The sequence below is a fragment of the Podarcis bocagei genome (genome assembly GCF_964188305.1).
Source record: "Podarcis bocagei genome assembly, chromosome: 16".
Classification (NCBI taxonomy): domain Eukaryota; kingdom Metazoa; phylum Chordata; class Lepidosauria; order Squamata; family Lacertidae; genus Podarcis; species Podarcis bocagei.
The window spans coordinates 31,467,550-31,482,641 of NC_138142.1; the positions used below are offsets into that span (position 1 = coordinate 31,467,550).

The window sequence follows — 15,092 nt, forward strand, 5'->3', positions numbered from 1 at the left end:
TTGCTTCACTGGAAGAGTCTCTTTGCTTTGTGAAGAGTCTGTTTGTGTGCCTCTTGGTGCAATGGGCGCACACATTTGTATGAGCCATTGTGCTCGTGTGTATCCTACACATTCAGAAAATCCCTTACTTGTGGTAAAGGACTTCCTGAATTGTACCAATTTAAATCTGAGGGGGGTATGTGGCGATGTATTGGGTTGGATGCATTTACCCCCTCACATGAGGAAGTGTAGCCTTCTTTAAAAAAGAGCGTTTCTAGCTTCCGACCAGACAGCATGGAGCATGGCACTGCTTTTGTCCAGACCCTCCATGTTCTCTGCTTTGCCAACTTGCAGCAGGTGCCTCTAATCCTGCTGGCAGACGCTCCCTGTAGTTCTCTCTCTCTCTCGCGCGCGCGCGTTCTTTCTCTCCCTGTAGTGTGTGTTCTCTCTCTCTCTCTCTCTCAATCTCACACACACACACACACACACACACACTCACTCACTCACTCACCCTTAGGCTGATCCATAATCTACCCATGTCTCTTCCAACTGCTGTCTCTATGGAGCTCCATGTGTGTGAGAGAGGAATTGCTGTTTGGATTCTCCTGAATAGATAATGGAGGAATTAATTAATCCAACTCTGCTCAGAGGCAGTTTGCGGGGGGTGGAGGTGCGGTGTACACATGTGATTTGCCTTTTCCCTGCTGTGGAGATGCTGCCCAGACAGACACACTCGCAGTTACTCTTGCATCATTCCCCTGGTGCCCTCGTTTGACTGGTTGCCAGCAGGATCTGGAGGTGGGTCTGGGTCCTAGAAAGCTCCCAACTGTGTGTCTTGTTCTGCTGTGCAGTTCCAAGGCTGGAGAACAAAAGTTCATCTTGAAATTGGGCAGTGGCAGGGTGTGTGTGTGTGTGTGAGAGAGAGAGAGAGAGAGAGAGAGAGACAGAGAGAGAGAGAGAGAGAGAGAGCACGAGAGAGCGCAGAATAGGGTGTCCTCCATCTGCTTCCTGGGAGCAGAAGGCCAAAGGCATTATAAGCAGTTTTCTGTTAAGTGCGGGTCTGGGGACTCCACCTCTTATCAGCCCCAGCCAACATGGTTACTGGCCAAGGATGATGGGAGCTGTAGTACCCAGAGGAGCTGAAAGGGGCCTCATAGGCTTCCTCATCCTTGTTCTTAAAGAAAAGTTTGGGATTTGCTTTTGTTTTTTAAAAAAGGAGATACAGAGCAGGGCTTTTTAAAAAGTGACTAGACTTAGTCATGCCATGACTATCACCCACCTCCCCAAGCCCATGGTCTCCTACTCCCACAAAACTCTTTTCTGCCTCCTGTTGCTGCTGACTATGGGAAGAGCCTTGTGAGGAGCGAGTGCCAGCTCCTTCCAGACAAGCAACATGCCACTCCAGCTTGCCTCCTGCCCTGGAGGTTCAGGCAGGTAGGAGCAGGTGAGCTGGTACCTTTTGTTATGCTTGTGCTTCTCTGCAAGGCCGAGTCCTCACTCTTCTGACGCCCCCCCCCCTTCCAATCTCACAAGGCGTGCAACTGGAGAGTGTTTTGCATGATTTTATTCCAACAGCAGTTCCTGGATGTTGCTCTTGTCTGGGCGTTCTCTCCCACCACCACTGCGCCTCCTCTGAGCCACGGTGTATTCTGCAGCAGGGTGCTTCGCAGGGGTAGGATAGTCAATGCAAAGCAAGCTCAGAGGCGGGAGGGCAGGACCCCCGAGGCATCTGGTGAGAAGAGAAAGAGGCAAAGGTCAGGCCTGCTGGCTGGGGGCTGCCTCCCCTCTGCCCAGCATATTTCATCAGCATGACCTGAGTTGCCCAATGGGTATGCAGAGGGCAGGGCTCGAAGCAAGGGATGTACATGCTGGCTGGCGGAGTAAGCCTTGCAGCTTTGGGAGCAGGGAGGAAGTAAAAAGAGAAGGATGCAGGAGCAAATGTTTCCATTCCTCAACAATAAAGCCGGGGGGGGGGGAGACTGAGTGATCAGTTAGACAAGCACCAAACCCCCAACTCAACAAGCTTTTGTTAGTGCTGCAGGTGTTAGGTTGGCCCTCAGCCCCACCAGCTACCTCCTGGATTCCTAGCATTGCTGCCGCTTCAGTTTGTGTTCTTTGCTGCATGCAGCAATTTCTAGTCTTGTTTTCCCTTGAACGTGCAATTTCTGCAGCTGTTGTGACCACTGTGTGCCACTTTACTCCCTAAGGTGTTCCTCTCTTCCCCACCCCCACAAATGCAGTAACCAAGTAAGGCCCCCAAATGCCCCTCCCCAAGCCAAAAGCATTTTAGACCCTTCTCAATCTTCCGGGGCTCTAAATCCTTCGTGCCTTCTGTGAGGGAGGGGATACTGGCCTGCTGACTCCTTCCTCTCTGTCAACCTCATGGACTCAAACCCCGATTCTGAGGCTGTTGTGGGGAGCTTTTGGATAGCTGCTCTGTGCTTCCTTCCCAGGATCAAAAAGGATCCCATAAGTCCTGGCTGTGACCGCTTCTTAACCCTGGAGGCCAGTAGCATTGCCTGTGTGTGTACGCGCGCATGCACGTAAGGGCTAAAGGGCACATGTGTCACAGGAGACCTGTCGTTGACTGATCCACTACTATTTCTGCTTAAAAGCTGATGGGAAGGGGTGTCTGTTTTTATTTTTCTTAAGGAGCAGTGACGGGATGGGTGTCGCTCCCACTAAATCTAAAGTGGCCGCAGTTGGTATTTGGCTTGTTTGGGTAGACATGAACAATGACCTATAGGACACCTTTGATGCCCCCACCTCCCCCAAGTCAGGCTAATAGTAACTTGTGTGAGAGAGAAAGAGGTGGAGGCGGAGAGATTTAGAGAAAGGCCCTGCCCCTCCTCCAAGTCACTGCTCTGCTGGGGAACCTTTTATAGCTGCTTGTAAACTGAAACACCAGGAGAACCAGCCACAGGTCTCTCGCATCGCAGGATTCCCTAAGTGAAATGGGAATCCAGCAAACGAGGAAGAGGTTAGTCCGTGTTGGCTGCCGGGGAAGCGGCGCATGCAGACTCCCCTGTGCCTGTTTCCGCACTGCAATCGGTGCTGGAAAGCTCTTACCCCCATTGGAGAGCGTGAGGAGTGTGGTCAAGCTGGAAACAAACGGAGGAGAGGTGAGAATCCCCCACGACGGGCTTTTCCCTCTCGCCCTCCCTCGAAGAGCTGGAGCTTTTGTGGAAGGCCCACCAGCAGCTTATCGGAAGCATCCTCCTTTCCTGAAAAGGCCTCCTGCTGCTGCCGCCAACTCACCCACGGGGAAGAAGCGGGGAAGCATCTCCTTGTAGATCTCGTCATCCTTCTCGAGGAAGACGCAGATGATGAGCCTGTCAACCTGCCGGAGGAAGAGGAATTGGAGGGGGGAGTGAGAGCTGCGCCTTTGCATTCTGTGCCATTTGCTCCTCCAGGACAGGGCTGGGAAGCCTGTCCCCCCCCCCCCCGGTGTTGCTGGACTCCAGCTCCCATCGTCACTGACCATTGGTCACCCCGACCGGGGCTGATGGGAGTTGGAGTCTGTTGCTGCTGTGAGCTGCCTGCAGCTGGTGTGATCCACCATGCGTAACCATGCGTCTCTTCCTGCTTTGTCTTCCACTGCTGGGTATTTTTAAGCTTTCCTTCCATCTTGCTCTTTGCTCTGTTCCTCCTCTGCCTTTTATATAGGTGCTTTAGATAAATACCTTGGGTTTGTTTTTTTAGTTCTTCAGGGCTGATGGTGCACACATCTACCTATTCACCCATCTCCAAAAATTATGTATTTAAAATTACAAAACATTTGCACATGCCTGCCTGTTTTACTCAGGCTGCTTTTGTCTGGCCCTTGAGAATCGCCCTCAGGCTTCACCCTTCACTGGCCCGCCTTTCTGCCCTCAAGCGCTCTTGCTTGCTGGAATTGGGCCTGTGAAGTGTAATATTGCCTCTCAATTGCCTGGCTGGATGAGGAAGGTGGGGGGTACATTTGTAGAATTGTAGAGTTGGAGGGACCACAAGGGTCATCTAGTCCAACCCCCCTGCAATGCAGGAATCGTTTGCCCAACATGGGGATTGAGCCCACTACCCTGAGATTAAGAGTCTACTGACTGAGGGAAACCTCCTTTTTAATGTGGCTGGAATGTAGCATAGCCCTGCCACCATTGGCATGCAACACACCCACCCTCCCTCATTGGAAAGCGTGTGGCCTTTGAGCTGAACCCACCCATGCCTTAAAGAGCAAGGGGGCTCTGAAACTGGATCAGGAGGGATGGTTAGACTGAGCTCTGCTCCCAAAGTCAAAACTTCCCCCTGCTGCACTCTCCAGCATGGAAGAAAGAATTTTGGGTCTCAAATGAGGAGGCACCTGCCAGTGCCCAAACCTGCTCCTCCACACCTTCCCCAGCCAGACGCATCCGCCTCCTCTTCCCTCACCTTCTCCTTATTCTCTTCTAGCCACTTGCGCAGCGTGTTGAGCACCACCTCAGCAGCAGCATCGTTCGGATAGCCTATTGAGAAAGGGAGAAGGAAGGGCTGTAATGCTGCGGAACAACCTCCGTTCTATCTCTTGGCCTAGGGAAGGACGGCTCCCCCTACTCCCACTTTCCCATGCGATACTTACCAAATACGCCTGTGGAAATGCAGGGAAAGGCCTGTGGGGAGAAAGGCGGTGCATGAGAGAGATTCTGCATGTGCATGAGCACTCTTATCTCTGGGTGCTTAATCTGCAGCAGTAAGGGTGCAGGAGCTCCATCCCGCTCCCTGGTTCCAGGTGTGGAGCTGAAGGTGAAGAGGGGCTTACAACCTGAGGCACCTCACGACAGCAGTGGCTGGCAGTCAAAAACCTCCTCCTTGCCTCCCAGAAAGCCATGGAATAGGCCCAGTGCATGGACGGTGAACCTGCAAGGGCCTGCCATTCCCAGCAGCGAAGAACAAGAGCTTATATATTCTAAAATAGCCTTTGTCAAGCTGGTGCCCTCCAGAGGGTTTGGCCTACAACTCCCAGCCGCCCCAGCCAGCATGGCCGTCCTACAGTGCTGCCCCATGTGCTGCAGATAAACCACAGAGCTGGAGGCTTTTGCTCTCTTCTGAAAGCTTGGGTTTATAAAAGGCTAACTCAATTTAACAGCGCTTGAATTCAATGATTTTATATTTCGATTGTGAGCCCCTGCTTTCTAATTGTATTACAAATATATATCTGTCATCATTTAGACCTGTGGTTAAACCTAATTAATTTAATTATCTGTCTTATCTATCAGCCATAATAGCGAAGCATTCAACTTGCGCGCTCCAGTGCAGTATCAGAAGAGCAGACGAAAGGGGGATGGTAGCTAGAAATATCTCTGCTGTTGTGAGCTCTCCTGGGACATTGAGCTGACCACTGGCAGAGGCAGAAGACTTGGGGGAGATGGCTTTTTGTAAGGAGGGAAAGGAACAGTAGCCCAGCCAAGGGGAGCAGACACAATGAACTGGGCTGCAGCTCTGCACCTTCTGAAGACGTAAGCAGGCACCAGAGACCTTGGCTGCGTACACACCATACATTTAAAGCACCCTGCAAAATTCCTGGGAACTGTAGTTTATTAAGGGTGCTGGAAATCTGGAAATTGTATCTGTGAGGGGTAAACTACAGCTCCCATGATTCTTTGTGGGGTGGGTGTGCTTTAGATGTGTGTACACAGTCCTTGTATCTGATGTCTGGATTTTTTCCTGTGCCTTCCATTCCGATCAGATTTAATTTCAAAGTACCCTTGGTGAATGAAAGGGAAAATTACACTGTCAGCAGCTCTAGGAGAGTAGCTGTGCTTGGGATAAGTGCTGGCTGGCTTTGGTAGAGAAATACCCCCATTTTTAAAAAAAGAAAGAAAGAAAGAATATCAAGAACTACATGTGTAAATTCTTTCATCACTTACAGAGCAAGTCCCAGGGCTGAGGCATGCAGATTTGCACCAAGCCTTGCCACCTGCTCTATCAAACACCTTAAGCCTCTTCCCTGTCTGCTCACCACAGTCCGCAGCTTGTTCTCTACGGTTAATTTCAGGCTGTTCTTGTAGCAGTCGCTGAGTTCGGTTGCTTGCGCAGCACTGGGTTGCCCCTGGGCGATGGGTCCTACCGTGTGAATGACGACTGAGAAAAGAGAGAGAGACAGATGAGGGTCATCGGCCAGAAGCAGAGCCTAGCAGAGCCCCTCTTGCTCAGTTCCGTCCTCTGCAATTTGATTGAGAGATGCTTACAAGAACTGAGCTGCTGGACTTAATCAAGAGCGCATTGCTATTGCTCCTTCCAATTCTCTAAACCACCGAGGGACAAAACAAAGCATTTCTTCACATAGTGCACGGCTGAATGATGGAACACGCTTCCACAAGAGGCAGGCAGTGATCGCCATCAACTTGGATGGTTTTAAAAGGAGATTAAAAGGTAAAGGGACCCATGACCATTAGGTCCAGTCGTGACCGGCTCTGGGGTTGCGGCGCTCATCTCGCTTTATTGGCCGAGGGAGCCGGCGTACAGCTTCCGGGTCATGTGGCCAGCATGACTGAGCCGCTTCTGGCGAGCCAGAGCAGCGCATGGAAGCGCCGTTTATCTTCCCGCTGGAGCGGTACCTATTTATCTACTTGCACTTTGACATGCTTTCGAACTGCTAGGTTGGCAGGAGCTGGGACCGAGCAATGGGAGCTCACCCCGTTGCGGGGATTCGAACCACCGACCTGATCAGCAAGTCCTAGGCTCTGTGGTTTAACCCACAGCGCCACCTGCGTCCCCCATAAAAAAGATTAGACAAATTCTAATTGGAGGTTGGAGGCTGTAATGCTTCTGAGTACTAGTTGTTGGGAATCACAAGTGGGGAGAGTGCTGTTGTGCTCAAGTCCTTATTGTGCACTTCCCAGAGGCATTTGTATGGCTCTTCTGAGAACAGGATGCTGATGGGCCACTGGTCCGATCTAGCAGAGGTTTTTGCAAATTCTTATGGGTGGTGAGTCTCTGGCACTCCAAGCGGCGGAGTGTGTTCTCGTGGTGCCCAGAGTGTGCGCCCACACGTGCCTGGGGAGCAGAGTGCAGGACATGGAGGACGAACGGAGCCTGACACGTGCCAGCCCAGGCCTAACCGCCAATGCCACTGGAGCGATACCAGCCCCAACCCACTTTGCAAGGCTGCAATGATCCCTCAGGAGTCTGGGATCAAAGGGCGCATGACTATTGCATCTTTCTCATGCCACCCTCCCCGAGCCGCTGATCAGATACCAGCCTCGCAAAGCAGTGCAGGGCTGGTTTGGAGAAGGTGTCGTGCGCAGTGCGCACACACACACATGAAAAATGCGCCCGGGGCACTTGCCCTGGCAGCCCCTCCCATGCTATGCCCCTGGGCACTGCAGATATTTCTAGACTACAACGCCCATCATTCCGTCCAGTAGTCCTGCTGTTCAGGACTGATGAGTGTTGAGCGTCCAGCAACTTCTGGAGAGAACCACATTACTTCTCTAAAACAAGCTTACTGCAAGCCTATTCCTTCTGAAGAACAAAGATTATTTCTCAAGTATCCCTTAGGCATTTAGATAAATTATTAAGTGACAATTACTTATTTTCCTTTATTTGCTTTATACATACATACAGCCCTTTGGCTACATTTAGGCTCCCTGGGTAGTTCTGAAGTTATTACTCAGGCTTAAAGCAGCAGTATATGGAACGTTCTCATTTTTTTTATATAAAAAGTAAAACACGCAGTTAGTAATGCCCTCACTGAGTAGCAACATATTCTTTAATGTTCTCTTTTATTATAGTGAGGTTAGACACTTCTACAAGAACATATACTCTGCATGATTCATGTTAGCATTTTTATATCACTTACACTCCTGACTTTTTTTTTTTGGCCTTTACGAAATAAATGAACAGCAGCCCCTGAGAATAACCAAGACCTCATTTCAAATATGGCAAACGGGGGACCCGTCTGCAGTGACCCCACTTTCATGGATCTGTCTCCCAAAAGAGGCTCAGACAACCTCATTGCTGCAACCTTCAAATAAGCATTAAAGACTTGCCTGTTTCAAACAGCCTTTTCTTGAGATCGTTGTGCTGCTATTAACTGAAGTGGTGCTGAATTATTTTATTTGTTTTAATTTTCTTGGACTGAAGCTGGATGTTACTATTTATTGGTCTCATTGTCTTGCTGCTATTTTACTGTTGCCGGATCTTATTGCTGCCTTTTATTCTGCAGATATCTACATAGCTATATATAAATACGTTTCTCATTTGTGCTGCTCTTGCTTCTACTCGGTATTATAATCCTATATCTGCACGACGGGAACTGCCTGGTGAAGGTTTGGTCCCATAAGAGGGTATAAATGTATTTTAAATAAATATCCTCATGGCTTGGACAACTTCAGAAGCATCCCCTACCTCAGCCCCACATCTCAAGGGTTTTAGCCATCTGCTTTTTAAAAATTCATTGTCTATTTATTAGGCATATTTATAGCCCACCCCTGCATCATAATCTGTCCCAGGACAGAGTAAAATATACAAATGCATGAACTACTAACCCCCCACCCTACCCCACCCCACCCAACCCCAAAAAACCTTGTAAGTGGGCATAATAATAAAGCAGCTAACATGAATTACACTTGTACTTACAAATAAAGATACATTAAAACTACAAAAGCAACTTGAAAAACTACAGAGTGGTTTACTCGCTCTCAAGCAGGGATGCTTTAGCCGGCAGGTCTTTACGAGTCACCAGAAGATGGAAATGTCTATGTCAGAGGTGCTCCCCGGTGAGGCCATCCCAGAAGCAGGGGCCAGCAGCCTCTTTCCTCAGTCTACACACAAAGCATGTCTGCTGCCAGTAGGAATGCAGAGGAGAGAAGTCTCTCAAGGTCTTGGTACACAGGGCTTGGGTTGGTATTGGGAGGGGTGTGGGTGTTGAGTCCCAAGCTGGCGCCTTGCATTTGGCACAAAGCTCCTGCCAAGCTCCCAGTGGTGTAAGGATACCCCTGCCGCATACTCCTGCCTCTGCCTCTGCCACTGCAGTGGCACCTACTACGCATCCAGAATAGAACAGAATCATAGAGTTGGAAGGGACCCTGAGGATCATCGAGTCCAACCTGCTGCAATGCAGAAATATGTAGCTGTCCCAGATGGGGATTGAACCTGCAACCTTGGCATTATCAGCACCACGTTCTAACCAACTGAGCAATCCAGCTGAGGACATTCAGCCAGTCTTATGGTAAGTATCCAATTGGGCTCCTGGTGTCCCTGTGCACGCACCCATTCCCTACTCTAAAATCTGCTAGTGATCCTTGGGAGAGAGTGGAACCCCAAAGAGTGATGATGTTTGCAGCAAAACATACTAATGTTTTAACAAGGCACCAGTCGCCAAGGCAAATGTGGAGATAAACGAGGGGCAGTGACTTATTCACCGGGGAAAGAGGCTGAAGGTGAGCTGGACCCAATGAATTAGTTTCTGAATCGAGTGGGGTGAGTCAAAGCTCAGCCAACAGCTGGGTTTAGTTAAATACAGGAGGAAGTGTGCAAATATTAAAATACCAGGCCCAGATTTATTGGCGTCAGTGTCTCCTGCAGGAGGAGGCAGTGGCGAATTTGTAGACGGTAGTGAAGGGAGCAGGAAGATGAGTGAAGCGAGGAGGTCTGGGGGCTCGGGCCTGCTGAGAGTACCAAAGGCCTCCCCCCTCTTCATTTTCAGCTGAATCAAGTTGTTCTGCCTGCTACGTAAAATTCAGGATCCAAGCGTACAAATCAGGAAGAGTAGCTATGGTCAGCAGGGGGTGCTGTTGAGCCAGCAATCATTGCCCACTAAGGTTGGAAAACTGCTTTTCGTATTTGTATTTGTGTGTGTGTGATTTATGTGAGGTAGGACTTCATCTGAGCCTGCCCTTGCCCTGCTATGAGTGTCCAGTGTTTGAGCTCATGGAGAAGGAGTCATTTTGTAGAGAGGAGTGTGCAAGCACTGGAAGGTAATCTTCCAGCCCCTGCTAAAACACTGCCTTCATCATGCTCTCTCCAATTTTGCTTTGTTTTGCAGGGATCAGCACAGCCAGGCATCTGTCAAGCCCACTGCCAACCAGCAGAGAACCCCTGGGCCCTGCTGCTCCTCACTGCCTGCTTGTTGCTATCTTCTCCAAGCCAGCAATAAGAGAAAGCACAGCTGCCGCCCCTGACAGGCCCCTGCCTGCCCCTCCGCCACCTGTTCACATCCCCTTGCCTGTTCTCTTCTTCCAGCCACGCATGAGAAGTGGACTCAGAGGCAGGAGGGGGAATGCGCAAGCCACCCTTCCCCAACCTGTTGCCCTGCAGATGTCGCTGGACTCCAGCTGCCAACGCCCCTGACCATTGGTCATGCTGGCTGAGGCTGATGGGAGTGCAAAAACAGCTGGAGGTGATCAGGTTGGAGGAGGCAAGGCCTCCACAAAAATGTATTTTGCCCAGGGACTCCACCACAAACAAGCGGCCACTTGTGAATTACTACTACTACTACTACTACTACTACTACTACTACTACTATTTATAGCCCTTCAAACTGATAGGACTTCTTCAAGTGGAAGGCTGTCCTACGTAAAGTAGCATACATGGGGGCACCCCACCACTGGATAACTACAAAAAAAACTATTCAGGGTCTACTTAGCATCTTTTATGAGGGATATATTTACAATTTGCTTTCCGTACAAATTCTCAAAGGTGTTGTCCAATTTAAAGGGCAATGATAATGCACAGTGCACAGGAACACACATACAGGCACCGACACCCAGCTCCATTAAAATCAGCTCAAATGATTAAAACAAATAAGCAATTCAATTTTGCAGATTAAAAAGCTTTCTCCTTAAAGGACGGTTGACCTCACAACCGCCACCACCTGCCCTGCTGCGGTAGTAAAGTCTCAGTGGCGTCAGCCAGCACAGAGGGGTGTGTGTGTGTGTGTGTGTGTGTGTGTGTGTGTGTGTCAGTGTAAAAAACACTGCGTTTTAACAAATCAAAATGATTACACATGCTATCAATTAGTAAACATTTAATTCTGATAAAATTAAAACAGAATTTGCCACAAAACCCCCACAAAAAACAGATGGAGTGCCAGCACACTTGTCAATCAGCCACCAGGAGGCGGGAGCAAGTTGACTTCTTAGGGTGAAACTGGTGCAGGACATGACATGACCAGAGCTCCCAGTGCTTTCACTGTTTTCCCTTTCTGAGCAGCCATGAGTGGGGCAGGGGCAACTTGGATCCCTTGCACCAGTTTCCCAGTCTTAATTGCCCACATACGCCCCAGTTGGGGGAAACAGGTCTGTGCATCTTAACCAGCTTTGCCCTTGCTGAGCAACTTGGCAGAATCTTGCCTGCTGCCATGCACTGGTTGGACGCAGAGGAATGGAAGGAGGAAGCAGCTGGGGATCCTCCAAGGGAAGAAGGCTCAGAGCCCATGGATTGGAGGGGGTATGATGATGAGTGGTCAGAGGGAGAAGACAGGGAAGAGGAGGTGTCGGAAGCTGAAGAGGTAACAGGGCTTAGTGAGCAGGGGGAGTCTGTGGCAGAGAGAAGTCCAGAATCAGAGGAAGAAGCTGAAGCAGGAGAGGAGGGAGGCGAAGAGACAGAGATGAGTCTGGCAAAAGAGTCACGGGTGTCTCCCCCTTCTGCTGCAACATGTGTCCCTCCCCGATGGTTGCCCAAAACCAGAAGAGGCATGAAAAGGGCAGAGGAGAGGTTGGCTTCACACAGGCACAGTCTCCAATTGTTTGGGAAAAGTCTTGGAGAGGAGGGGACTTGGACGGCTGTGGTGAGGCAGGGGCTTTCAGTCTTGGCAACTGATCCATGGGACAAGACCCACCGGGGATGAACTGCTGTGCACATTAGGCCTGACACTCCGCCAAGTCTGTGCAGATCGTGTTCTTGCTAATAAAGAGTTAACGCCAACTTTCAGGGTATGATTTATTGTTGGCTTGCTTCTGCACATTTCCCCCTGCTAAATTTTGGTAGTGAAGCCACAGAATTGATCTTGTGAGGTGATCTGGTCTGCCCCCCCTTGCTTCAGGAAATCCAGATTCACAGCATCCCCACAGGTGACTGCCCGGCCTCTGCTTAAGGGCCTTCACCCGCTGTTCGGGGCCATTGCGCCCACTGTTTAACTACTCTTGCCATCCAGAATTTTCTCCTAACCTTGAACACCCATCTGCCCTTCTGTCATTTAAGCCCTTGAAAACTAGTCCTGTCCTCTGAGGCAGCAGCGGAGAATGAGCCTTTGCCCTCCTCCGCGGGGCCACCGTGCAGTAATTTGAAGAGCGCTATCCAGAAAAGAAATTTCAAGCCAAAGCAGTGGTTGTGAAATCTAGCAGGTGTGTTTACTGCAGCATAAGTAAACCAGACTTCGTGCATGTGTGTGATGTTGTCGAGCTACCAGCCCTCGCCCAAAGGACCCAGGAGTCCTGCCTTGGCACTCTATCCTTCAGCCCTCAAATGCTGCTGGCCAACTGCTGCTTTGGCTCCTTGAGTGGCCACATGCAGCCTTAGCTCTGTGAGTGATTTACTGACCCAAGGAGGGTGGCCTGGCTTCCTTGCAGTGCCCAGAGGTGGCTCGCAGGCTTGCTACTGTGCTCACAGCCCGGCTCCTGGGCTGAAGATTTAGAAGCAATGTGATCTGATTTACCCCAGTAAACACGGGAGTTCCTTCCCATGTTTCAGGACTTGAGGTTGGCCTTTTGTGGCTTCCCTGATCTACCACCCCCCCCCCCATGTCAGGGACATGTGTTTGGAAGGTGAAATGGATACCCAAGAGAGCATATGGATTCAAGCTTTAGAGGGGCAAAGGATCCACAGCGGCAGGACTGGGGAAGGAACCACAGTCACAGGGTGGTTGCTGTCAAAATGTTGTTGGGCTCCAACTCCCATCAGGCTCAATCAGCATGGGAAGATGGGAGATGTAGTCCAAAGTCTCGAGGGCACAGCATTGGCTCTGATTTGTTTGTTGTATTTGTCAGCTGCTTTTCTTACAAAGGTAACTCAAAGCAATTTGCGTCAAAACCAATGGAAAACAACAATAAAAAACAACAACACAAAAATTCAAACGAAAAACACAGTTAATTTTTTTTTTTTAATGGCAATAATGACCCAGCACCCACTAATGGAAGAACAGCTGGTCCTAGGTCAAAGAAAAAAGGAAGGAAAAGCACAGTCCTGGGATGATGTCCTTTCCTCGGGCTCCTCTTTGCCTGAGCACGGAAGCAAGAGGAGGTTCTGCGTCCTCTCTGGGGAAATGCAATCAAAATGCAAATCTCCCACTGACACACCAGCATTGCCCCTGATAATAAAGACAAATTGCCCGTGCAGACTCCATGGAGATGCCGGCGATAAATCAGCTTCTCTGGTAACCTGCATTGAGGGACATCAGCTCAACCGCCACCCTGAGGCCACTGGGTGTTTGCGGCCCTCCTCACCCCACATGCCAAGCATGAATGGTCATTTCCCCCTGTAGGTCCGGCCCTATCATTGGGTAGAGTGGGGTTACCTCAGGGAGGAAAAAAGGAGAGGGAACCAAAGGCAGTTTAGTTCAGCATCCTGTTTTCGACACCCGCCTCAGCCAGTAGCTTCCAGAAAGCCCAAAAGACAGGCAGGGGGAGATGTCTTCCAAAAGACTGTTGAGCTTTTGGAAACTGGTGCTGTGCTGTTTATATTGCTTATGTGCTTTAACATATTTTATATATGTATATAGTTTTAATTCTAGCAATTGTTTAATTGATTTTTAATGATAGCTTTTTCTAAAAATAAAATAAAATAGCCGTTCTTTTTTTTATTTTAATCTGTAAGCCACCTGAAGTCCCATCAGGGGAAAAGAAGGAGTATAAATAGATTTATAATGATGTACAACAACAACAACTGCATCATCTGAGATTCACAAGGGCAGTGTTCCTGGAGCTGAAGGTTCCATTAGCTAGTGTGTTTAGAAAGTAGGGCTATCACCTCATCAAAGAAATCTCAGTTCACCCAGCCCAGCGGTCCCCAATTGGTAGTTGGCAGACCCCAGGGGGTCTGCAAAACCCACCCAGAAGGTCTGTGGCACATACCCATTAACTGTCTGAGACATCCCATACTGGGGGGTTGTGCTCTCACACAAATCAGGTGACTAACACAGGAGCACAGCCCAGAAGACGCACATCCCAGTTTTGCGCTGGGACACGTTGGAAGGTTCACATAACAAAAACTACCACAAAGTTATCAACGTTTTCAAAAGTAGAGGGTCCATGGATTGGCTTTTGAAAAGAGGGCCCACAGCTAATTGGGAACCACTGACAAATTCAGGTTGCACAATGAAAGTTGATTTAGAGATCTTGAGAAGCAAAGACTGGAAAGTGATGGGGAAGTGTGCCTTGATGCAACCCAACCCAACCCATCAGGATGGGTGCTCAAGTAGCAGGATGCCTGGAAAGTGACCGCAGGGGGTTTAAGAAAAAGCAAGGTTAGGGGGTAGGGATGGGGGCAAGACAGAAAAGTTAAGGGATGGAGGGGAAATGAATGGTGAGGCTGAGAGCGAGGAGAAAAAGCTTAATGGGTAGGGGAAAGAAAGAGCAAGGCTAGGGGATGGAAGGGGAAGAAGAGAGAGGCAAAGGGGGAGAGCAGACAGCTTTTCTCTGCTGACAGAAAGTCCTCTTCTTCCAACGCAGTACAGAAACCAAATGACCTTTCTCATGGTTCCCCGACTCTGCTTTAAGCCAAGGCAAGTCAAGCAGCCTCCTGCTTCCACTCAGTCCCCACGTTGGCAACGTGGCATATTGGCTAGTGGCCTCTCTCCCTGGATGGATACGCAGGAGCAGCAGCAATGTGATGAGTTAAAAGCAACCTGAGTGAATTTTGGCTGGTCCAGGACACCCCTCGGACTAAAAAGGTGGGCTGGAATTTTTTTAAAAAAATATATTTTTATTAACAATTTCTTAGTATACAAAACTAAGCATCGTCTCTTTTTTCAAACTGTGTTTTCTACTGATCAGTTTCATTTGTTGTGAGACATCAGTGATACACACAGTGTTAGGTTAGGAAGAAAAGAGGGGAAAGGGGGGAAGGGGAATGGTGAGTAGGGTGGGATTGGGTGACAATGCTTCTATTCTTCTACTTAGTTTATGTATGGGGTTTTGTGTCAGTGTCACGTGTGGGTT

General features: G+C 49.5%; 1 protein-coding gene across 3 annotated transcripts in view; it reads right to left on the minus strand.

Annotated features, from left to right (window-relative positions):
- Positions 1-1,527: 1,527 nt before the first annotated feature.
- MACROD1 (mono-ADP ribosylhydrolase 1) overlaps positions 1,528-15,092 on the minus strand; it is a 315,061-nt gene continuing 301,496 nt past the window's right edge. For 2 of the 3 annotated variants that reach the window (XM_081174243.1, XM_081174241.1), the window contains 5 exons: positions 5,954-6,075; positions 4,574-4,604; positions 4,387-4,460; positions 3,238-3,319; positions 1,528-1,708 (listed from right to left, as the gene is read on the minus strand). In XM_081174243.1, coding sequence (XP_081030369.1) covers positions 1,677-1,708; positions 3,238-3,319; positions 4,387-4,460; positions 4,574-4,604; positions 5,954-6,075 — 341 coding nt within the window. In that variant the 3' untranslated portion in view covers positions 1,528-1,676. Of the gene's footprint in view, positions 1,709-3,048; positions 3,081-3,237; positions 3,320-4,386; positions 4,461-4,573; positions 4,605-5,953; positions 6,076-15,092 lie in introns of all 3 variants that reach the window. The other variant, XM_081174242.1, reaches the window with a different exon arrangement.